Below are 26175 nucleotides of genomic sequence, written 5' to 3' on the forward strand. Positions count from 1 at the left end.
TGAACTATCCGTTCAGACCCCAGTAGTCCTACCTACCTACCTACCTACCTACCTACCTACCTACCTACCTACCTACCTACCTACCTACCTACCTACCTACCTACCTACCTACCTACCTACCTGTTGTCCTACCTACGTACCTGTTGTCCTACCTACCTACCTGTTGTCCTACCTACCTACCTACCTACCTACCTACCTACCTACCTACCTACCTACCTACCTACCTACCTACCTACCTACCTACCTACCTACCTACCTACCTACCTACCTACCTACCTACCTACCTGTTGTCCTACCTACCTACCTACCTACCTACCTACCTACCTGTGAATACTATAGTATTTATACCATATAGTACTTTTTCATGTGGGTTACTCAAGAAAATAGCTACTCTAGTGAAAATGGGCTTCCATAAAGTTGTTCAACAATCTTGGGCAGATGACCACTGTCAACTGTCAAACCTGAGACTGGTGTGTTGGTGGTAAGTAGATACATTTTGTTCACAGCTAGCTAACTAGCTAGCTACATGTAATTATTATATTAACTCTTGTTTGCCTTCAGTCATGACATCTAGCATTTCTTAATGAGCATTGATTAAAAACGAGGTTAAATCAGGAAGCGCAGTCGCCCTTTATGAGGATGTTATTTGCAGGGCATCTTCAGGTAGGTGCTGGTGCTACACATCACATTGGTACACATTGTAACTTGACTCTGTTGAATTGTTCCTTCTTCATCCGTCATTTCAAGAGAATTACAACAAAAACCATTTAAACATAAAAAACGTACCGTAGTTCTCCTTGGAGTCCCATCCCTTGTTGCTGCTCCAGCGGCTGCCCCAGTCTCCCCCCACCCCGGTCCCAGTCCCCCCGGTCTCCACCCCTGTCCCAGTCCCCCCGGTCTCCACCCCGGTCCCAATCCCCCCGGTCTCCACCCCGGTCCCAGTCCCCCCGGTCTCCACCCCGGTCCCAGTCCCCCTGGTCTCCACCCCGGTCCCAGTCCCCCCGGTCTCCACCCCTGTCCCAGTCCCCCCGGTCTCCACCCCGGTCCCAGTCCCCCCGGTCTCCACCCCGGTCCCAGTCCCCCTGGTCTCCACCCCGGTCCCAGTCCCCCCGGTCTCCACCCCGGTCCCAGTCCCCCCGGTCTCCACCCCGGTCCCAGTCCCCCCGGTCTCCACCCCGGTCCCAGTCCCCCTGGTCTCCACCCCGGTCCCAGTCCCCCCGGTCTCCACCCCGGTCCCAGTCCCCCCGGTCTCCACCCCGGTCCCAGTCCCCCCGGTCTCCACCCCGGTCCCAGTCCCCCTGGTCTCCACCCCGGTCCCAGTCCCCCCGGTCTCCACCCCTGTCCCAGTCCCCCTGGTCTCCACCCCAGTCCCTGTCCCAGTCCCCCCGGTCTCCATCCCAGTCTCAGTCCCGCAGGTCTCCATCCCAGTCCCAGTCCCAGTCCCCCCGGTCTCCACCTCAGCCGCAGTCTCAGTCCCCCCCGTCTCCACCCCAGTCTCAGTCCCCCTGGTCTCCACCCCAGTCCCTGTCCCAGTCCCCCCAGTCTCCACCCCAGTCCCTGCCCCAGTCCCCCCCGTCTCCACCCCAGTCTCATTCCCCCCCGTCTCCACCCCAGCCCCAGTCCCCCTGGTCCCACTAAGCACAGGTTCCTGCTCCTCAGGGTCATAGTTGTAGTCCTCTGTGGGCTGCTCCTGTTCCTGTTCCTCTAGGCTGGCCCTGCCACCTAGTCCGCTCTCAGTCTCAGCCTGGTCCGGGTACTCCCAGAACAGGGCCAAGAACAGCTTCTTGTGGCCCAGCCTGTCCTTTGAGGACAGGGACCAGTCGTTGCGGGCCCCCTCACCCCCCACCTTGGCCAGGTCTATCTCCATCTCTGTTTCCGTCTGGGGGTCCTCCACCACCTCAATTGTCACCTGGGGGAGGAGAAGGAGAGAGAGAGAGATACAGTTGAAGTCGGAAGTTTACATACATTTAGGTTGGAGTCATTAAAACTCGTTTTTTAACCACTCCACAAATTTCTTGTTAACAAACGATAGTTTTGGGAAGTCGGTTAGGACATCTACTTTGTGCCTGACACAAGTAAGTTTTCCAACAATTGTTTACAGACAGATTATTTCACTTATAATTCACTGTATCACAATTCCAGAGGGTCAGAAGTTTACATACACAAAGTGTAGAAGCTTCTGATAGGCTAATTGACATAATTTGAGTCAATTGGAGGTGTACCTGTGGATGTATTTCAAGGCCTACCTTCAAACAGTGCCTCTTTGCTTATAATCATGGGAAGATCAAAAGAAATCAGCCAAGACCTCAAAAAAATGTTTGTAGACCTCCACAAGTCTGGTTCATCCTTGTGAGCAATTTCCAAATGCCTGAAGGTACCACGTTCATCTGTACAAACAATAGTACACAAGTATAAACACTATGGGACCACGCAGCTGTTATACCGCTCCTAGAGATGAATGTACTTTGGTGCGAAAGGTGCAAATCAATCCCAGAACAACAGCAAAGGACCTTGTGAAGATGCTGGAGGAAACAGGTACAAAAATATCTTTATCCACAGTAAAATGAGTCCTATATCGACATAACCTGAAAGGCCGCTCAGCAAGGAAGAAGCCACTGCTCCAAAACCGCCATAAAAAAGCCAGACTACGGTTTGCAACTGCACATGGGGACAAAGATCTTACTTTTTGGAGAAATGTCCTCTGGTCTGATGAAACATAAATATAACTGTTTGGCCATAATGACCATCGTTATGTTTGGAGGAAAAAAGGGAAGGTTTGCAAGCCGAAGAACACCATCCCAACCGTGAAGCACGGGGGTGGCAGCATCATGCTATGGGGGTGCTTTGCTGCAGGATGGTCTGGTGCACTTCACAAAATAGATGGCATCATGAGGAAGGAAAATTATGTGGATATATTGAAGCAACATCTCAAGACATAAGTCAGGAAGTTAAAGGTTGGTCGCAAATGGGTCTTCCAAATGGACAATGACCCCAAGCATACTTCCAAAGGTGTGGCAAAATGACTTAAGGACAACAAAGTCAAGGTATTGGAGTGGCCATCACAAAGCCCTGACCTCAATCCTATAGAACATTTGTGGGCAGATCTGAAAAAGCGTGTGCGAGCAAGGAGGCCTACAAACCTGACTCAGTTACACCAGCTCTGTCAGGAGGAATGGGCCAAAATTCACCCAACTTATTGTGGGAAGCTTGTGAAAGGCTACCCGAAACGTTTGACCCAAGTTAAACAATTTAAAGGCAATGCTACCAAATACTAATAAATAATTCTCTCTACTATTATTCTGACCTTTCACATTCTTAAAATAAAGTGGTGATCCTAACTGACCTAAGACGGGGAATTTTTACTAGGATTAAATGTCCAAAAAAAAATGAAAAATTTAGTTTTAATGTATTAGGCTAAGGTGTATGTAAACTTCCGACTTCAACTGTATATATTTTACAAATATTTAAAGTTTGTAATTTCCACAGCTTTCCCCTTACGAAAAATGTATCAACCCCTACAAAAATGTCCATTAATTATAATCCACATAATAATTCACATTTCCTGTTGCAAATGAAGATCCTACACCTCTACACTACTGTAAGGGTTGCCATAGTTTATCCTCTGTTGCATTCCCCTCAGACTAGTGGGTGTTTGATGTGACTTCAGTTACAGAAGCAGTTTTCTGGCCTTGCTAATGTTCAGAAAATATAATAGTGGAGAGAATGATTTCTTTCAGCTTTTATTTCTTTCATCACATTCCCAGTGGGTCAGAAGTTTACATACACTCAATTAGTATTTGGTAGCATTGCCTTTAAATCGTTTAACTTGGGTCAAACGTTTCGGGTAGCCTTCCACAAGCTTCCCACAATAAGTTGGGTGAATTTTGGCCCATTCCTCCTGACAGAGCTGGTGTAACTGTGTCAGGTTTGTAGGCCTCCTTGCTCGCACACGCTTTTTCAGTTCTGCCCACACATTTTCTATAGGATTGAGGTCAGGGCTTTGTGATGGCCACTCCAATACCTTGACTTTGTTGTCCTTAAGCCATTTTGCCACAACTTTGGAAGTATGCTTGGGGTCATTGTCCATTTGGAAGACCCATTTTCAACCAAGCTTTAACTTCCTGACATGATTTTCCTTCCTCATGATGCCATCTATTTTGAAGTATTTTGAAGTGCACCAGTCCCTCCTGCAGCAAAGCACCCCCACAGCATGATGCTGCCACCCCCGTGCTTCACTGTTGGGATGGTGTTCTTCGGCTTGCAAGCATGCCCCTTTTTCCTCCAAACATAACGATGGTCATTATGGCCAAACAGTTCTATTTTTGTTTAAATCAGACCAGAGGACATTTCTCCAAAAAGTACGATCTTTGTCCCCTTGTGCAGTTGCAAACCGTTCTTCCTTGCTGAGCAGCCTTTGAGGTTATGTCGATGTAGGACTCGTTTTTATTGTGGATATACTTTTGTACCTGTTTCCTCCAGCATCTTCACAAGGTCCTTTGCTGTTGTTCTGGGATTGATTTGCACTTTTCGCACCAAAGTACGTTCATCTCTACGAGACAGAACGCGTCTCCTTCCTGAGCGGTATGACGGCTGCGTGGTCCCATGGTGTTTATACTTGCGTACTATTGTTTGTACAGATGAACGTGGTACCTTCAGGCGTTTGGAAATTGCTCCCAAGGATGAACCAGACTTGTGGAGGTCTACAATTTTTTTCTGAGGTCTTGGATGACTTCTTTTGATTTTCCCATGATGTCAAGCAAAGAGGCACATAGTTTGAAGGTAGGCCTTGAAATACATCCACAGGTACACCTCCAATTGACTCAAATGATGTCAATTAGCCTATCAAAAGCTTCTAAAACTATGACATCATTTTCTGGAATTTTCCAAGTTGTTTAAAGGCACAGTCAACTTCGTGTATGTAAACTTCTGACCCACTGGAATTGTGATACAGTGAATTATAAGTGAAATAATCTGCCTGTAAACAGTTGTTGGAAAAATTACTTGTGTCATGCACAAAGTAGATGTCCTAACCGACTTCCCAAAACTATAGTTTGTTAACAAGAAATTTGTGGAGTGGTTGAAAAACTAGTTTTAATGACTCCAACCAAATTTACATTTACTCAATTAATATTTGGTAGCATTGCCTTTAAATTGTTTAACTTGTAAAATGTTTCGGGTAGCCTTCCACAAGCTTCCCAAAATAAGTTGGGTGAATTTTGGCCCATTCCTCCTGACAGAGCTGGTGTAACTGAGTCAGGTTTGTAGGTCTCCTTGCCTACAAACCTGACTCAGTTGAAGTTAGAAGTTTACATACACTTAGGTTGGAGTCATTAAAACTTGTTTTTCAACCACTCCACAAATGTCTTGTTAACAAACTATAGTTTTGGCATATAGTATATATACAGTGGAGGAAAAAAGTATTTAGTCAGCCACCAATTGTGCAAGTTCTCCCACTTAAAAAGATGAGAGAGGCCTGTAATTTTCATCATAGGTACACGTCAACTATGACAGACAAAATGAGAAAAAAAATCCAGAAAATCACATTGTAGGATTTTTAATGAATTTATTTGCAAATTATGGTGGAAAATAAGTATTTGGTCAATAACAAAAGTTTCTCAATACTTTGTTATATACCCTTTGTTGGCAATGACACAGGTCAAACGTTTTTTTGTAAGTCTTCACAAGGTTTTCACACACTGTTGCTGGTATTTTGGCCCATTCCTCCATGCAGATCACCTCTAGAGCAGTGATGTTTTGGTGCTGTCGCTGGCCAACACGGACTTTCAACTCCCTCCAAAGATTTTCTATGGGGTTGAGATCTGGAGACTGGCTAGGCCACTCCAGGACCTTGAAATGCTTCTTACGAAGCCACTCCTTCGTTGCCCGGGCGGTGTGTTTGGGATCATTGTCATGCTGAAAGACCCAGCCACGTTTCATCTTCAATGCCCTTGCTGATGGAAGGAGGTTTTCACTCAAAATCTCACGATACATGGCCCCATTCATTCTTTCCTTTACATGGATCAGTCGTCCTGGTCCCTTTGCAGAAAAACAGCCCCAAAGCATGATGTTTCCACCCCCATGCTTCACAGTAGGTATGGTGTTCTTTGGATGCAACTCAGCATTCTTTGTCCTCCAAACACGACGAGTTGAGTTTTTACCAAAAAGTTATATTTTGGTTTCATCTGACCATATGACATTCTCCCAATCCTCTTCTGGATCATCCAAATGCACTCTAGCAAACTTCAGACGGGCCTGGACATGTACTGGCTTAAGCAGGGGGACACATCTGGCACTGCAGGATTTGAGTCCATGGCGGCGTAGTGTGTTACTGATGGTAGGCTTTGTTACTTTGGTCCCAGCTCTCTGCAGGCCATTCACTAGGTCCCCCCGTGTGGTTCTGGGATTTTTGCTCACCGTTCTTGTGATCATTTTGACCCCACGGGGTGAGATCTTGCGTGGAGCCCCAGATCGAGGGAGATTATCAGTGGTCTTGTATGTCTTCCATTTCCTAATAATTGCTCCCACAGTTGATTTCTTCAAACCAAGCTGCTTACCTATTGCAGATTCAGTCTTCCCAGCCTGGTGCAGGTCTACAATTTTGTTTCTGGTGTCCTTTGACAGCTCTTTGGTCTTGGCCATAGTGGAGTTTGGAGTGTGACTGTTTGAGGTTGTGGACAGGTGTCTTTTATACCGATAACAAGTTCAAACAGGTGCCATTAATACAGGTAACAAGTGGAGGACAGAGGAGCCTCTTAAAGAAGAAGTTACAGGTCTGTGAGAGGCAGACATCTTGCTTGTTTGTAGGTGACCAAATACTTATTTTCCACCATAATTTGCAAATAAATTCATTAAAAATCCTACAATGTGATTTTCTGGATTTTCTTTTCTCAATTTGTCTGTCATAGTTGACGTGTACCTATGATGAAAATTACAGGCCTCTCTCATCTTTTTAAGTGGGGGAACTTGCACAATTGGTGGCTGACTAAATACTTTTTTTCCCCACTGTATATAGTACCAGTCAAAAGTTTGGACACATCTACTCAAGGGATTTTCTTTATTTTTACTATTTTCTACATCGTAGAATAATAGTGAAGACATTAAAACTATGAAATAACACATATTGAATCATGTAGTAACCAAAAAAGTGTTAAACAAATCAAAATATATTTTTTATTTGAGATTCTTCAAATAGCCACCCTTTGCCTTGATGACAGCTTTGCACTCTCTTGGCATTCTCTCAACCAACTTCACCTGGAATGATTTTCCAACAGTCTTGAAGGAGTTCCCACGTATGTTGAGCACTTGTTGGCTGCTTTTACTTCATTAAGCTGGTTGAGAGAATGCCAAGTGTGCAAAGTTGTCATCAAGGCAAAGGGTGGCTATTTGAAGAATCTCAAATATAAAATATATTTTGATTTACTTAACACTTTTTTGGTTACTACATGATTCCATATGTGTTATTTCATAGTTTTGATGTCTTCACTATTATTCTACAATGTAAAAAATAGTAAAAATAAAGAAAAACCCTTGAGTAGATGTGTCCAAACTTTTGACTGGTACTGTATTGCCAAAGCAAGTGAAATAAACAATCAGAAATTAACAGTAAACATTATCTGAAGGAAATATGTGTCTCTAATATGTTCATACATTTGGCAAGTTAGGAAGTGCAGCTCAGTTTTCACCTCATTTTGTGTGCAGTGTGCACATAGACTGTCTTCTCTTGAGAGCCAGGTCTGTCTATGGCAGCCTCTCTCGATTGCAATGTTATGCTCACTGAATCTGTACATAGTCAAAGCTTTTCTAAATTTGGGGTCAGTCACAGTGGTCAGGTATTCTGCCACTGTGTACTCTCTGTTTAGGGCCAAATAGCATTCCTGTTTGCATAGTTTTCTGGATAATTATTTCCAATATGTCAAGTAATTATCTTTTGTTTTCTCATTATTTGTTTGGGTCTAATTGTGTTGCTGTCCTGTGGGGACTGTTTGTGTTTGTGAACAGAGCCCCAGGACCAGCTTGCTTAGGGGACTCTTCTCCAGTTTCATCTCTCTGTAGGTGATGGCTTTGTTATGGAAGGTTTTGGAATTGCTCCTTTTAGGTGGTTGTAGAAATGAACGGCTCTTTTCTGGATTTTGATCATTAGCGGGTATCGGCCTAATTCTGCTCTGCATGCGTGCATTATTTGGTGTTTTACGTTGTACACAGAGGATGTTTTTGCAGAATTGTGCATGCAGAGTCTCAATTTGATATTTGTCATTGAAGCTGTACTGTACTGTATAGGACCTCTGCATATTGAAGCTGAGCTCTATTTCCTCCCTCCTGTCTGAGCGGTAAGTAGAGGAAGTGTAATAGGCCTAATTGCGACCTATTAGAGGCTGTGACTCATACATGGCTGTGAATCTGAAAGACCGTCACTTCCACCATTAGTACCCCAGACAAACCATAAGGAACTACAGTCACTCCAGTGAAATATTTCCTGTGTATTGTCAATCCTGAGATTGTAATGTACAGAATGTTGGTCATTTATCAACGGTGAAGAGACCAGGCCAGTGTTTGTGTTTAAGACAAAAAATATTTGAAAGCCCTCATTTATATTATGGTTCTACTATGATTACATTTACATTTTAGTCATTTTAGCAGACGCTCTTATCCAGAGCGACTTACAGTTAGCGAGTGCATACATTTTTCACACTGGCCCCCCGTGGGAATCGAACCCCCAAACCCTGCCGTTGCAAGCGCCATGCTCTACCAACTGAGCTACAGGGGATCTACTGATCTCTATTCTATTAGACTCTACTGTTGCATTCTATCCCCCATAGTGCCCCAGTACAATCTGGTATGGTTCACTTAGCTCGTCAAGCTATGCCCCTCCACAGTCAAAACCAATGAATTCCAGCTGACGCGATAACAAGGCAAAAGGCCCACTGAAGCAGTCGAGGGTATTAGCCGCTGGCTCCCAAAGAAAGAATTATAAAACCAAATCTGTTTGTCTGGTTCCTTTAGACTAGAGGAGGATGGCCCAATCCCACTTGGATGAAGAACACATTTTCCTTGTTATAAAAAATGAGGCGCTCTCAATTTCTGGATACCTGGACTTCTCTTGTGTCAGTTTTTCCCCAAAGGTCTAACTTAATTTATTTTCAAATCCACTTGCACACATAAACCCTCTCTGTAATAACACAAAAAAATAAAATAAAATCTCGGTATAAAAAAAAAAAAAGCACTTCTTGACGATCGAGATCTGCTGCTCTTGGAGATCATGTTAATACATTGACCTTTCACCTTTTAGATTTGGCTGTTTTCAGCTCAGGGATTCAAACCAGTGACCTTTCAGTTACTGGCCCAACGCTCTTAATCGCTAGGCTACCTGCCACCCTTAGTTTAAATGCAGGGCTTCCTGTGTGTGTGTGTGTGTGTGTGTGTGTGTGTGTGTGTGTGTGTGTGTGTGTGTGTGTGTGTGTGTGTGTGTGTGTGTGTGTGTGTGTGTGTGTGTGTGTGTGTGTGTGTGTGTGTGTGTGTGTGTGTGTGTGTGTGTGTGTGTGTGTGTGTGTGTGTGTGTGTGTGTGTGTGTGTGTGTGTGTGTGTGTGTGTGTGTGTGTGTGTGTGTGTGTGTGTGTGTGTGTGTGCGTGTGTGTGTGTGAGAGAGAGAGAGAATAAGGCTAAAGGTAATGCTGTGCTGAGTATCATTGCTCTGGGAGCTGCCATTAAAAACACCCTGAGATCTTTGATGTGAATACTCCAAGCTTTCAGTCGTCCTTCCCTATTCCAGAATGAAACGGTACTATAGAGTCCAACCTGTATGTTGTGGTTATTATATTAGGGGGGTTAGTATTATATTGTGGGTTAGGGTTCTACCTGTATATTAGGGTTGTGAGATCCCAGGTCTGCGTTGGCCAGCTCAGGGAAGTTTCTGAGGTCCAGGATGAAGGATTCTGGTTCCTCCTCTGGTTCTGGTTTGGGCAGAACCCCCTGGGACCAGCCCCGGCGTCGGGGTCTCTGGGAGGGCGGGGTGGAGGACGCCAGGCTCTGCAGCTGGTTCTGCTGCTGGAGGTCCTCCAGAGTCTCACCCACATCGCCACCCGGGCTGGCCTGAGATATTGCCTGAAGAAAAAAATTGATTGTTTTTCATGCATCACTTCATACATGTTGACAGTAGAATCCAGTAGTTGATCCATTGAGATGTTTTCTGACATCATTCACATTGATATATTGACTTATCCATTGAGAGTAGGTATCTCTTTTACAAGGAAGTCCTGATGCAGGCCCACAAGCTTTGTCCTATCGTTGGGGCGGGGGACATGTTGGCTGGGTGGGATTGGGGGAATGGGATGGGAGGTTGGGGGAATGGGATGGGAGGTTGAGGGTAGAGGCCCACTTATTTTTCCTGTTTATACTGAATTTATTATCACTTAAACTTTAAAAACTACTTTGTAGTTATGTACCTTTAGTTAGAATATGAAATTATATTAAGTAAAATATTGTACCTGGCTCAACGAAAAAAAGGACCAAAAAAAATGAATAATAATTGGTCACAAAATAACATTTTTGTCTGAATATTTTCTAAATGTTATTAAATGTTCAGAGAGAATACCAATGTCCAATTGTATTGCTGACAATAATCTTGTAAATGTTGATGGAAGAACATTCCTGTGACATTACAGAACATTCCACACATTGTCAGATAAGGTCATGTCCATGTAAAAGGACCCATGAGCACCAACATGTGAAGTTCATAGGAGCATGTCAAATCTGGTGTCAAATGAAAGCTAAGAGTCTATATGTTTGATAAATCAAGGCATATATACATTTTGCAACCATTTTCTGTCCTAAATATTAGGAATAAGCAAGGCTTTGATTTCTGATCAAACAGATGGAAAAGGGGTCTTAGAAAACATCTACCAGAAAAAATCTTAAAAGGTATTAGAAATACATCAAAAAACAAGAATATTGAAGTAAAAACCCCTGCCAGGTAATATCAAAACGTATCTATTTAATTTAGGAGAAATTATTTGATATGATTTAAGAAACATTGCCCTGTGCCTTGAAATTACGTTACCAAAAACCCATATATTTTAAATATATTTTCTAATTTCTCTCCCTCAGAAGTAACAAGTAAAGGTAGACCTACCAATGAGTTATAGTGTTTTTACTGATATCTATTTGTTTATGAATTATGAAGTGATTCATTGGTAACAGATTGGTAAAATAATTTCTGAAAATCTTTAACAGAATTACTGGAATTGAATTGGCTATAATGGGAAATCATAGTAGTCACAAACCACAGTTGGGTCATCTGCTACAGTCCTCCCTTCCACTGGTGTACTGTTATGTTCAGCTCATAACAGTTTTCTGTCAAAGCAAGTGTGAAAACAGTCTGAACAACCCCCCCCCCCCCCCCCCCCCCCCCCCTCTCTCTCTCTCCCTCCCTCTCTGCCTCTCTCTCTCTTCTCTCTCTTCTCCAGTTAATGTCACCTCTCCCGGCTCTTACTGACACCTACCCATGAGCCTCCTCTCTTTCCATTTACTGTAACCAGCATCCTTACCCACTGAGCACCGACTGACACCGGAAGTCCATGTACATTGAAAAGTATTTTAAATTTGGTCAGTCCGCCCTGGCCTTGACTTCAACGTCCAGAGACAGGTTTTTTTCCCTGTTCCGGACCGGCCTTGATTTGGCCCAAACATAGACTTGCATGTTTCACAAGTGGACAATGAAGCAAAACAAAACACTTAACAGGATGGCAGTACATACAACACAAGTCTAGGTGTCCTCTTTACAGAGAATAGAATAGTCTGTCAGTCCTTCTCTCCATCAGTCAGTCTACATCACAGCTGGTTGCCGTTAGCAGTAATACCATATGTAGGGATAGAGAAGGTCTGTTTAGACCTGGAGGGAGGCTCGGTGGTACAAGCAGGTAGAGTATCAAACACACAGATGGATCTCCATCATCTGGTTCACTTTAGTATGTGGTCCATGAGAGAGAGAGAGAGAGAGAGAGAGAGAGAGAGAGAGAGAGAGAGAGAGAGAGAGAGAGAGAGAGAGAGAGAGAGAGAGAGAGAGAGAGAGAGAGAGAGAGAGAGAGAGAGAGAGAGAGAGAGAGAGAGAGAGAGAGAGAGAGAACACCATCAAATCCAGCTGAGTCACTTGACATTGACTGTGCTTTGTCTATGTCACGGATACAGGTATCCTGTTGGTGTATTTGTGTTTTTCCTCTCCTTCTGCCTTAATAACAAGTGTCCTTTAAAAAAAAAAAAATATTAGGGGGTATCAGCTTTAATATTGCAGATAGATTGTAACTTCTGTCAATGTAATTGTCTGCATCACTTCCAATCCCCCATGTTTTTTTCTCTCGCATATATATATATATATATATATATATATATATATATATATATACATATCCTTGACAAAATATATATATTTCCCTTTATTACTTTCCAACCCCACCATCCCCTCCCTAATTGGAGTAAACTAGTGAACAACAATGCTTAGGCCTCTACTTCATGCTTATACATACTATATACATTTTATGGACACAGTCAATAATTATATTTTGCTTGTTTTTACTCCTGAACTTCCTCCGATCATTTTCATGATGTCCATCTGGTATGCTTCTATATGCCATATCTTTGTAACTGTGCTCTTTCACAAAAGCTCACAATATATAACCTATATACTTATTATGGACACAGTATGCTTTACATTAGTTATCTTGTTGTTATTAGTTGTTGTTATTAGTCCCATCCGTCAGCTCCATTCAACACCTCCCATCTATCTCTTAACACCTGTGATGTTTTACAAAAGTTCTGAACCTTTCTATTCTCATTGTTTCTACAGTTTGTGAATTGAAAATAAACATCTTTGCTAAAAGTGTTATTACATTATTAATCGATTGACTATGACTTTTCAGATCACCCAGTAGTGCTATCTGCAGGGTCAGCTCCATGCAAATATTGCAATCCTTCAGCCATTCCTGGACCTGTGTCCAGAAACAAGCTACAAATGGACAGTACCAAAACAAATGATCTAATGATTCTGTCTCTTCACAGCCAAATCTGCAGAGCTGGGAAGATTGTATCCACCATACAAATAACATTCTATTGGTAGCAAGAATTTTATATAATAATTTAAATTGAAAAATTCTAAGTTTTGAATCTGGCGTCGTTTTGCGTATCAGTTCATAAACACCATGCCATGGAATCGGTACGTCAAAAATCTCTTCCCAACTATTTTGCAATCTATATGGGAAGTATGTCAATCTTTTGGTCCTTAAATGAAACTGGTAAACTTTTTTATTTATCACAATTTTCTTTAACCAATTATGTTCTTTAATGCAAGGCCGACAGACAAGTTCCTTACTTTTTCCTCCTTCCACTTTCCTCTTCCATTTTTGCGGTAATGCTGCAATTATTTGGTTGTAATTTTGGGTAGAGCAGACATTACCATATGTTTTTGTTAGCTGCATGTGCGACATAACTCCACCATTCCTACCGATAATATCATTTACGAATATTATACCTTTTTTTTTTTTTTTTTTTAAATAAAAATGGTTTTTTATCAATTAGTATATTTGAGTTTATCCACAATATTTGTTGCAATATTTGTTCTGTCATTTCTGGAGGATTAAATTGAAATTGCAACCAACTTTCTATGGCTTGTTTTAGAAATAGTGATATTTGGGAGATTATTTCCTTTTCAAATACCTGAAAGTGAGGGGTTGTAATCTGAATAAAGGGAAAAAGTCCCTTCTTGAACATTGGGTGAGACAATCTTACTAGTTTGCTAGAGAACCAGTTTGGATTTAAGTATAATTTTTGTATGACTGAAGCGTTTAGTGATAGGTCTAATGCTTTAATATTTAATCATTTATGTCCTCCGAATTCATATTCATTATATAAATAGGCCCGTTTAATTTTGTCTGGCTTGCCGTCATATAATTTTAAAAACTGTTCGCTAGGCGTAGGCAAACCATAAGCAAATAGGTAAACTGGGATAATACTAAAGAGATAATCAGGGTGATCTTTCCACAAATTGACAGGTATTTACCTTTCCATGATAGCAAGATCTTATCTATTTTTGCTAAGTTTCTATTATTTTTTTTTGTAGAGAGATCATTTATTTCATTTGGGATATGTATTCCGAGTATATCTACATCACCGTCAGACCATTTTATTGGTAAACTACATGGTAATGTAAAAATTGTATTTTTTAGTGATCCAATATGTAATATAGTACATTTATCATAATTTGTTTGTAATCCAGAGAGGTTAGAAAATGTTTCTAGATCCTCTATGAGGCTGTGGAGGGATTCAAGTTGTGGATTTAAAAGAAAACATGAATCATCAGCGTACAATGACACCTTTGTTTTTAAGCCCTGGATTTCTAATCCCTTGATATTATTGTTGGATCTGATTTTAATAGCTAACATCTCGATGGCAATAATAAATAGATATGCCGATAGTGGACAACCTTGTTTCACTCCTCTTGACAGTTTAAAACTTTCGGAGAAATAGCCATTATTTACTATTTTACACCTAGGGTTACTATACATGATTTTAACCCAATTTTATAAGAGATTGTCCAAAATTGAAATGCTCCAGGCATTTATATATAAACCCCAGTCGTACTTTATCAAATCACAGGTGTCCTTTGTGTTCCTGATTGGAGGTCGTTGGTGTGTCCCACCTGTCAGTCATCAGTTCATCTGCTGATTGCTGAGGTGGACCAATCAGTGGCCACTTCTCCTGATTGCACCACCTGTTTCTGGTTTTCATACCTAATCACATCACACATCCCCTCGACATATTTTGTTCTCACTGTTCCTTGTCAAAATTCTAATTTGCATGAGTTATGTTACGGGTCTCTTTTCCATCCACCCTAGACTTTTAAAGCCACGGGGTTCGTAACTGTCTGTCTAACCCATCACTGTCTGTCTGTATCATGAGACATCACATTGTACTGTTCCAATGGATATACATTACATGGGACTCAATGTTGCTGGGTTTGCAGTGAGGGAAATAAAGGGAGACAGGAGTGGCCAGGTGGGGCAAGAGTTGAGAGGTTCTGTATACATGAAGGGGAAGGGGGGGAGAGAATAAGGTGAGTGGAGGTTAAGAGTTATTGGAGAAAGAAGATGGAGGAGGAGGAGGAGGAGGGGAGAAAGGAGTGGGGCAAAAGGAGGGAGGAGGTAAAGGGGGGGGGGGACTGCTCTGCTCTGCCTCTGATCAAAGCCTTCTCTCCACTGATCATGTGCATCCTGTCTTGACTCACGTCTCTGGCTGTGTCTCTAACACACGCAAAACAGATGTCCTCTCCCCAATCCTCCCCACACCATCCATACATACATTCCATCTCCAGCCTAGAGCCCTCGGCTAGATTTCAGCATGACCAAAAAAAACAGAGGTCTGCAGCAGAGAAGGCTGTTCACGAACAGGTTTAGCTTGGGGCTTACTTTATATATCCCAGTACTCATAACAGAGGAGCCTGCCTTTGAATGAGTCAAAGAGTGAGTTGGAGTCCAATAACTAAATGTTCTGTGCCAGGAAGAATAACTATTAGTGGTACATGAGTGAGTCTGGATTCACCGGCACACCTTACAACGAAAGCAAAGTTATTCCAGTCTTCAAGGCCCAGTGCAATCAAAAACATGATTTTCCTGTATTTTACATATATTTCCACACTATGAAGTTGTAATAATACGGCAAAACTGTGAAAATTATGATAATGCCCTTTTAGTGTAAGAGCTGTTTGAAAAGGCCGCCTGAAAATGTAACCTGTTTTGGTGGGATGGCGTTTTGGCCTGCCTGGTGACATCACCAGGCAGTAAATTAGTTAATAGACCAATAAAAAAGAGAGTTCCAAATCTATTTGCCAATTACAGCTAGTTTTCAGTTTTCTCCTCCCCTCTAAGATCACTCCCAGACAGTCCTAGCAAAATTCTTGCTTGAGAAATTGCTCTTTGCTAAGAAGCTATTTTTTGTTTCTTTCTGACCATTTTAATTTAAAACAATCACGGTACGGTACTTAACTGTTACCCAGAAATGATTTGATATTGAGACAAAAACGGCTACATTGGACCTTTAACAACTTCCATCAAGATACAGTACATGACACACAGAAAGAGAGAGAATGAGGGGGGAGAGGGGTGAAGGGCTGGAGAAGACAAGATGAAACCCTTCATTACTACTACATCACTGTACTTCTCTGGAGACCATAATGACAGGTCACATAGTTACTGGTTCAGCTCAATAATGTATGAATGACTGATTTAAAAAATATAAACGCAACATGCAACAATTTCTAAGATTTTACTGAGTTACAGTTCAAGGAAATCAGTCAATTTAAATAAATTCATTAGGCCCTAATCTATGGATTTCACATGACTGGGAATACAGATATGCATCTGTGCGAAGTTGCTGGATATTGGCGGGAGCTGGAACACGCTGTCGTACACGTCGATCCAGAGCATCCCAAACATTCTCAGTTGGTGAGTATGCAGGCCATGGAAGAACTGGGACATTTTCAGCTTCCAGGAATTGTGTACAGATCCTTGAGACATGGGGCCATGCATTATCATGCTGGAACATGAGGTGATGGCAGCGGATGAATGGCACGACAATGGGCCTCAGGATCTCGTCATGGTTTCACTGTGCATTCAAATTGCCATCAATAAAATGCAATTGTGTTCATTGTCCGTAGCTTATGCCTGCCCATTTCATAACCCCACCGCCTCCATGGGGCACTCTGTTCAACGTTGACATCAGCAAACCGCTCACCCACACAACGCCATATATATGGTCTGCGGTTGTGAAACTGGTTGGATGTACTGCCAAATTCTCTAAAATGATGTCGGAGGCAGTTTATGGTAGAGAAATTAACATTCAATTCTCTGGCAACAGCTCTGGTGGACATTCCTGCAGTCAGCATGCCAACTGCACGATCCCTCAAAACTTCAGACATTTGTGACATTGTGTTGTGTGACAAAACTTCAGATTTTAGAGTGGCCTTTTATTGACCCCAGCTCAAAGTGCACCTGTGTAATGATCATGCTGTTTAATCAGCTTCTTCATATGCCACACCTGTCAGGTGGATGGATTATCTTGGCAAAGGAGAAATGCTCAGGGATGTAAACAAATTTGTGCACCAAATTTTGAGAGAAATAAGCTTTTTTTGTGAACGGAATATTTCTGGGATTTTTTATTTCAGCTCATGAAACATGGGACCAACACTTTATTTTTTTTATTTTTTTGTGTGTGTGTGTGTGGGGGGGGGGGGGGGGGGGGGGGACAGCTTTAATATTGCAAATAGATTGTAACTTCCTTCAATGTAATTGTCTGCATCACTTCCAATCCCCCTTATGTTTTTTTTCTCTCGCAAATATATATATATACAGTTGAAGTTGGAAGTTTACATACACCTTAGCCAAATACATTTCAACTCAGTTTTTCACAACACTGAGTTTGAAGGTAGGCCTTGAAATACATCCACAGGTACACATCCAATTGACTCAAATGATGTCAATTAGCCTATCAGAAGCTTCTAAAGCCATGACATCATTTTCTGGAATTTACCAAGCTGTTTAAGGGCACCGTCAACTTAGTATATGTAAACTTCTGACCCACTGGAATTGTGATACAGTGAATTATATGTGAAATAATCTGTATGTAAACAATTGTTGGAAAAATGACTTGTGTCATGCACAAAGTAAATGTCCTAACCAACTTGCAAAAACGACAGTTTGTTAACAAGAAATTTGTGGAGTGGTTGAAAAACGAGTTTTAATGACTCCAACCTAAGTGTATGTAAACTTCCGACTCCAACTGTACATACACATAAATATACACATACATACATATAAATACATATACATACATATACAGTGGGGGAAAAAGTATTTAGTCAGCCACCAATTGTGCAAGTTCTCCCACTTAAAAAGATGAGAGAGGCCTGTAATTTTCATCATAGGTACACGTCAACTATGACAGACAAAATGAGGAAAAAAAATCCAGAAAATCACATTGTAGGATTTTTAATGAATTTATTTGCAAATTATGGTGGAAAATAAGTATTTGGTCAATAACAAAAGTTTCTCAATACATTGTTATATACCATTTGTTGGCAATGACACAGGTCAAACGTTTTCTGTAAGTCTTCACAATGTTTTCACACACTGTTGCTGGTATTTTGGCCCATTCCTCCATGCAGATCTCCTCTAGAGCAGTGATGTTTGGGGCTGTCGCTGGGCAACACAGACTTTCAACTCCCTCCAAAGATTTTCTATGGGGTTGAGATCTGGAGACTGGCTAGGCCACTCCAGGACCTTGAAATGCTTCTTACGAAGCCACTCCTTCGTTGCCCGGGCGGTGTGTTTGGGATCATTGTCATGCTGAAAGACCCAGCCACATTTCCTCTTCAATGCCCTTGCTGATGGAAGGAGGTTTTCACTCAAAATCTCACGATACATGGCCCCATTCATTCTTTCCTTTACACGGATCAGTCGTCCTGGTCCCTTTGCAGAAAAACAGCCCCAAAGCATGATGTTTCCACCCCCATGCTTCACAGTAGGTATGGTGTTCTTTGGATGCAACTCAGCATTTTTTGTCCTCCAAACACGACGAGTTGAGTTTTTACCAAAAAGTTCTATTTTGGTTTCATCTGACCATATGACATTCTCCCAATCCTCTTCTGGATCATCCAAATGCACTCTAGCAAACTTCAGACGGGCCTGGACATGTACTGGCTTAAGCAGGGGGACACGTCTGGCACTGCAGGATTTGAGTCCCTGGCGGCGTAGTGTGTTACTGATGGTAGGCTTTGTTACTTTGGTCCCAGCTCTCTGCAGGTCATTCACTAGGTCCCCTCGTGTGGTTCTGGGATTTTTGCTCACCGTTCTTGTGATCATTTTGACCCCACGGGGTGAGATCTTGCGTGGAGCCCCAGATCGAGGGAGATTATCAGTGGTCTTGTATGTCTTCCATTTCCTAATAATTGCTCCCACAGTTGATTTCTTCAAACCAAGCTGCTTACCTATTGCAGATTCAGTCTTCCCAGCCTGGTGCAGGTCTACAATTTTGTTTCTGGTGTCCTTTGACAGCTCTTTGGTCTTGGCCATAGTGGAGTTTGGAGTGTGACTATTTGAGGTTGTGGACAGGTGTCTTTTATACTGATAACAAGTTCAAACAGGTGCCATTAATACAGGTAACGAGTGGAGGACAGAGGAGCCTCTTAAAGAAGAAGTTACAGGTCTGTGAGAGCCAGAAATCTTGCTTGTTCGTAGGTGACCAAATACTTATTTTCCACCATAATTTGCAAATAAAATCATTAAAAATCCTACAATGTGATTTTCTGGAGAAAAAAATTCTCAATTTGTCTGTCATAGTTGACGTGTACCTATGATGAAAATTACAGGCCTCTCTCATATTTTTAAGTGGGAGAACTTGCACAATTGGTGGCTGACTAAATACTTTTCCCCCCCACTGTATATACATATCCTTTTTAAATATATATTTCCCTTTATTACTTTCCAACCCCACCATCCCTTCCCTAATTGGAGTAAACTAGTGAACAACAACACTTAGGCCTCTACTTCCAGCTTATACATACTATATACATTTAAAGGACACAGTCAATTTTACAATAATTATATTTTGTTTGTTTTTACTCCTGAACTTCCTCTACCCTCAACCTCTCCGATAATTTTCATGATGTCCATCCGGTTTGCTTCTAAATGCCATATCTTTCTAACTGTGCTCTTTCACAAAAGCTCTCAACCTACAACTTATATACTTATTATGGACACAGTATGCTTTACATTAGTTATATTGTTGTTATTAGTTGTTGTTAGTTGTTTTTAGTCCCATCCTTCAACTCCTCCCATCTATCTCTTTACACCATCCATAATGGATTTCTATGGGGCAAACACTTTACATGTTGCGTTTATATTTTTCTGTATTTTATCCAAATGTGTGCATACTGTAAATGTTTTATGTATGGGTGGTCCCAGGAATCGAACCCACTCCTGGCGATGCAAGCACCTTGCTCTACCAACTCAGCTACAGAGGACATATGTCCCTTCCCTGGAACTTTCACCTAGCCCAGGTTGGAAAGAAAGCTAAGGGCTAACTTAGTGCCAGAACTAAATGGTCCTACTTAACTTCACAGAGCCAATTGGATGCCCCAGCTCTCCTCCATATTAACATCAATATCACCAAGGCAACCGGTTCCACAGATGATTAAAAAAAAACACATCTTTCATCTTCTCCGAGTGATTGGGTGCATGAATAATGGCTAAAGTTGGGAGAACATAGCACACACACACACACACACACACACACACACACACACACACACACACACACACACATACACACAAACACACACATCAAGGTAAATTCACACGGGACACTTTGTGACTAAATTGGAGTTCCATGACTGGAGAACGTACAGCGCCATGAGGAACTACATTTGTTTCTGTAAGACTTCTAAAACCATGCTGTTTTGCTTCATATGAATCTTTCAGATCTGTGTGTGTGTGTGTGTGTGCATGCGCGTGTCTTTGTGTATGTGTGTGTGTGCGTGTTCTTTAGCCCACACACTAATGTTGTTCCGCTGAAACATTATCTTATGTTTCTTCCTCATTAAAACTTTGAGCTGAACCTACCAGGGCAAGGCTGTACTTTCAGACCTACATGACACTTTCAGATTAACCTCAATTAGGGCGCCGGACATTTGAGAGTTTTCCAGACCACACAGTCATCATCCCCTGTCACTATATAGAACTGAAACATGAACTTCTGAACGTGGCGAAGAATTTATCACCCTCTGTGAAATGTGGCATCGCCTTTAGTTCCCCTCTAAGAGGGGGAACCGGACGATCTTCCGGAATGATTTGGTTTTAACAATTACACACACACACATCACACAAGAGTCATATCCAATATCACTGCATACCTTCCAGGCCAGAGCTTGGATTAGTAAGTGGTTGTTTGTGTGTAAAACAGGCGTCCCTCAAAACGTTCAGCCTTGCCGGCTCCCTCTGACCTATGTGAACCTAACCTCTCGCTTCAACGAAAACACATACCCCAGCACTCTACAGAGACAGGGAGGGAGGGAGGGAGGGAGGGAGGGAGGGAGGGGGCAAGAGAGGGAGGGGGTGGAAGAGAGGGGAGAAAGAGAGTAAGATAGAGAAGGGAGGGAGAGAGAGAGAAAAAAAGAGATCAGGATAGGGAGAGATGATGTCATTGTTGCTTTCATCACTCAACTGGCGCTGTGCTACTTTTCAACCTCCAGGTGAAGTGTGTTTCTAGCCCCCTGCCGGGCCAGCCGAGAGAGAGAGAGACACCTCCACTGTATCTAGTGATCTATGTGTTCATAGGCTTCTTCTTTGAGGCTCAGGAAGCCTGCATGGGGGAGTTCTACAGATACTGTTATAGAAAAGTGTTCATCTTCCACAAGCAAGCAGTGGAGACATTAAATCAGTTGAAGAGGAGAAAGAGAACCTTTGTGCCCAGCGCTGCATTCTCTATCAGGTGGTGCTGCTTGTCGTGAGATCATGTTGAACATCTAGAGACAGTTTCCAGGACCAAGATTGCACCTATTCCTGTTCAAAAAAGCATGCTCAATGGAGAATCCTAATCGAAAGTGCTTTTAGTCCAGGACTCGGGACTGGACGGCCTTGTGGCCAGAGGCATGAACCAAAAACTCTCGAGTTGACTGACAGACACAGACAGACAGACAGACAGACAGACAGACAGACAGGCAGACAGGCAGACAGGCAGACAGGCAGACAGACAGACAGACAGACAGACAGAGAGAGAGAGAGAGAGAGAGAGCGAGAGAGACAGACAGACAGACATCTCTAGAGTGAAGAATATGGGGTTTCTGTGTTCTGGCAACACCCCATAAATCCAGAGGTCAAATCGAATCAAATCAAATGTTATCTGTCACATGCGCAGAATACAACAGGTGTAGACCTTACTGTGAAATGCTTACTTACAAGCCCTTAACCAACAATGCAGTTTTAAGAAAATAGAGTTAAGAAAATATTTACTAAATAAAATAAAGTTAAAAATAAAATAAAAAAGTGAAACAATAAAATAACATTAATGAGGCTATATACAAGGGGTACCGGTACTGAGTCAATGTGTGGGGGTACAGGTTAGTCGAGGTAATTTGTACATGTAGGTAGGGGTAAAGTGACTATGCATAGATAATAAACAGTGAGTAGCAGCAGTGTAAAAACAAAGAGGGGGGTCAATGTAAATAGTCCGGGTGGCCATTTGATTAATGGTTCAGCAGTCTTATGGCTTGGGGGTAGAAGCTGTTAAGGAGCCTTTTGGACCCAGACTTGGCGCTCCGGTACCACTTGCCGTGCGGTAGCAGAGAGAACAGTCTGGATGGCAGGCTTGGCCCCAGTGATGTACTGGGCCGTACACAGGGGTGTATTCATTCCACTGATTCTGTTGAAAAACGTTTCTTAAACGAAAGCAAATGGAACGAAACGGGGATAAACAAAGCTGAATTTTTCTAATACAAACTCTTGTTTGCAACTGTTTGTACTAATGATAACACCCTAGATCAGCCAGATGCAGGCAAGAGTCTGCAAGGCGGTATTGAATGTGTCACTGTCTGTCTCCTTGGTTACTCTAATTTCTCTCGACCTGTGCAACTACGTTGTAAACTTTCCTTCATAGGCTAGGTTGTAGCGATCTCATGATGGGAATAGGGAAAATTCAAGTCTTAATGTAGTAGCCTAAACCTGTCGATGAATGAGGTGAATGGATATGAATGTAATAGCCTAAACCTGTCGATGAATGACAGTCATCCAACATGCTGGAGAAAAAAAAAAGAAAGGCCATGCTCGTAAAAAACAAACATTGTCCTCCCTCATCTTCAACGTCACCGACCAAGACTGATAGATTTTAGTCATTTAGCAGACGCTCTTATCCAGAGCGACTTACAGTTAGTGAGTGCATACATTTTTTTTCATACTGGCCCCCCCGTGGGAATCGAACCCACAACTCTGGCGTTGCAAACGCCATGCTCTACGAACTGAGCTACAGGGGACTAGATAGATAGACAGAGAGAGAGAGAGATAGATAGACAGAGAGAGATAGATAGACATAGAGAGAGAGAGAGAGAGAGAGAGAGAGAGAGAGAGAGAGAGAGAGAGGACCCCTCCCCAGTTCTGTAAATAATATTTTAGTGTACAATCCGGAGGCTACACTTGCTTAACCCTCTGTGTTCTGACCTCTGACCCTTTAATAATAAATAATACTTCTGACATGCTCCCTGAACCCCGGAAGACACAGGATGACTAGTAACTGGGTCATTACTATATTATAGCATATTAATAACAGTATAAAAATAATACAGGTCAATGTCTTCATCTTTATTTAGATGAAAATACAGCCTTCACTGTATAAACTGGAGAAAGTCTATGCATTAATAATAATATGCCATTTAGCAGATGCTTTTACCCATAGCGACTTACAGTCATTTGTGCATACATTTTTACGTATGGGTGGTCCAACCCACAATCCTGATGTTGCAAGTGCCATGCTCTACCAACTGAGGTATACAGGACCACGGTAGACAAACACACTGGCAGACCTGAGGAGGGTATTTGGGGTCTGAGTGCCTCCTTCCCAGGGTGTCATCATAACTGGACCATTTCCTCATCCTCCAAATAATGGTCTCTACCCCTCTCCCTGTCAGCCCCAGTACTTCCTGAAATCATTCACTCTGCAGTACATTATTTAGATTTTAGAGCGACTTACAGTTTTAGTGAGTACATACATTTTCATACTGGCCCCCCGTGGGAATCGAACCCACAACCCTGGCCTTGCAAACGCCATGCTCTACCAACTGAGCTACACAGGGTTGTATTATTGTATGTGTTTCAATTGTTTGAGTACACATGTAAAGAGAAGACAAACATTTCACATGATTTGGTGCCTGGTGCCCTTCCCAGCTCCCGACACCCTCAGTTTTCACTTCATCAAAGTGATTGCGCAATGGAGCCACATTGGACCATGGCCATTGTTGTTCACTGTCTCTGACCGATTGGGCTTTCAAAATATAGAGTTTCACACGATAGATTTACCTTATGATGTATGCTGCCAATTCCTAAACAATAATGTTGTCATTTTTAGACTACAATGTGTTACACGCAGCCAAGGTGTGAATGTGACATCATGCATCAATTCATAAATGCGCGCTGTGAAGTTTCAGCACAGTGAAATACATTTCCCATTTCCCAATCATAAAAACAATGTATGAAAGTTTAGAAAAAAATCCTAGATAAAAATAACAAATGACATAAACCCCTCGTTATTGATAACTTGTTATAAAGTGGGTAGGCTATTACCTCCGTGGTCGCAGTGCTCCTGTCCTTGGGGACTGCGCTTTTTTGACTGTTGTTGGGGAAGCTCTTGACTGACACCTGGGTCGTCGCCAAGAGCACAACACACAGTAGCTGAACCTGCCTGCGCATCTTCTGCATGTTTTCTCCACGTTGGGACAACAGAAGCTGGTTTCTCAGCATCCGCTGGTGTCGCGATGCTGTGGTCGGTGTGAAAAGCAACAGGGGGCTCTCCTTAGATCTTTAGAAGTCCATTGGCGTCCTGGACACGTTTTCAGAACCCTCGCCTTTGGTCCACAAATATAATCAATATAAATCCGAAATCAATATATATGATACTTAATCCAACATTGTCTAAAAGTGAACTCAGCTTTCAGAGCTGGAGCTGAACTTTTAACCAATTTGATGCGTCTCAACAGCGCTATTTGCTTTCCAAATGCGCCGTTATGGTTGACGCTCAAAAGTTGGTAGGAACATTTGGCGCTGCGATCAATAACTCCCGTCGATTCCTCTCCGGATTATATCCACTCTTGTTCTTGAATCAAAACCGTTCAAAGTAGAGCTGGTATCTAGGATATGTATCCTTCCTTGACTTCAAACTGTCTCATTCCTTGCTCGCTTTCCTTGTACGCTTCTTCTCTGTGCTGCTTGTTGCAACGTTATACTCCTTTGAAATAAGTTGACGTTAGTTCATCCCTATAATTTTAGGTAAGGAACTTTGTCTAACCATTAATACTGCAAATGTACACGAACATATTTCCCCATGTGCTCTGGGAAAATGTTTGTATTGTTAGTTGTAAGGAACCTCTTCTTTGACTGCTTGAGAATAACCGTTTGTCATCTACAACCCACTGGTTTTGACACTGCTTGTCTCTCTGTCACCATCTGTTCAGGACCGGACTACCGCATGTGGGGGCCCTGGGGCACCATGTGGGGGCCCTGGGGCATCTACCTCAACCCCCTCTCCCCCTCTCCCCCCCCAGCCCCCTGCAATTCTACACATTTTACCATTGCTTATGATGTGTTCAAATGCTATCTGGTGGGCCCCGACTTCTATTAATAAATTGTTTGCTTGGGGGCCACCTGGAGGTCGGGGCCCCTTCAGTAAGCCGGCCCTGCATCTGTTCAGTCCCACTCACCTTTGCAGAGTCACAGTAGTAGTAGCTTCATTAGCTGAGGGCTGGACCCGCATCTCTCCCCCCCACTGCCAGAGGGTCCTACCAGAGAGCGCACAATAAAATAGGGAATGAATGACAGACCGAATGAATGAATGTCTGTGAAGGGGGAGGATTGAATATGAGCAAAATAAAATGATGAAATGATGAAAGAGAGTAATGACTGAAGACGTCAAGTAAACAGCTTTTTAATAAGTCTGATACTCCCTCCTCGCCCATTAGACTAGAGGGGCTTGTGAATTATTTTCAGTGGGGTTCCACGGCAAACATTTTATAATGCGGAATGGTTTAATAATGCAAATTAATATGGATAGAAGATAATGCGTTTTCTTTGTTTTGGGGAGGAGCTTAAATAACTTTTCCCACGGAGTTCCGATTTATCTTGCTTTCATTTTGTCCATGTGTCGAAATTCCACGTTTTGATTATTTTCCTTGGACTCCAAAGGTTGCAGGAGCCAAATGAATGGAGAGTGTTTTTTCTCATAGACTGAAGATACAGGGTGTGACCATGTAAACTAAAGTGGGAGGAATGATAAACAGATAGAGCATAATAGCTACAGTACCTTCGGAAAGTATTCAGACCCCTTGACTTTTTCCACATTTTGTTACATTACAGCCTTATTCTAAAATTGATTAAATAT

At 42.4% G+C, this 26175-nt stretch overlaps 1 protein-coding gene across 1 annotated transcript; it reads right to left on the reverse strand.

Annotated features, from left to right (window-relative positions):
• Window positions 1-786: 786 nt before the first annotated feature.
• LOC311114094 (uncharacterized protein) lies at window positions 787-24500 on the reverse strand (the record flags this gene model as incomplete). Its single annotated transcript, XM_084189375.1, has 4 exons — window positions 787-862; window positions 1610-1909; window positions 9853-10086; window positions 24366-24500. Coding segments are annotated over 4 exons (745 nt in total), but the record flags the coding sequence as incomplete, so codon positions are not given.
• Between the last annotated feature and the right edge of the window lie 1675 nt (window positions 24501-26175).

Source organism: Coregonus lavaretus, assembly GCF_964263955.1.
Source record: "Coregonus lavaretus genome assembly, contig: HAP1_SCAFFOLD_5134, whole genome shotgun sequence".
Taxonomy (NCBI): Eukaryota; Metazoa; Chordata; class Actinopteri; order Salmoniformes; family Salmonidae; genus Coregonus; species Coregonus lavaretus.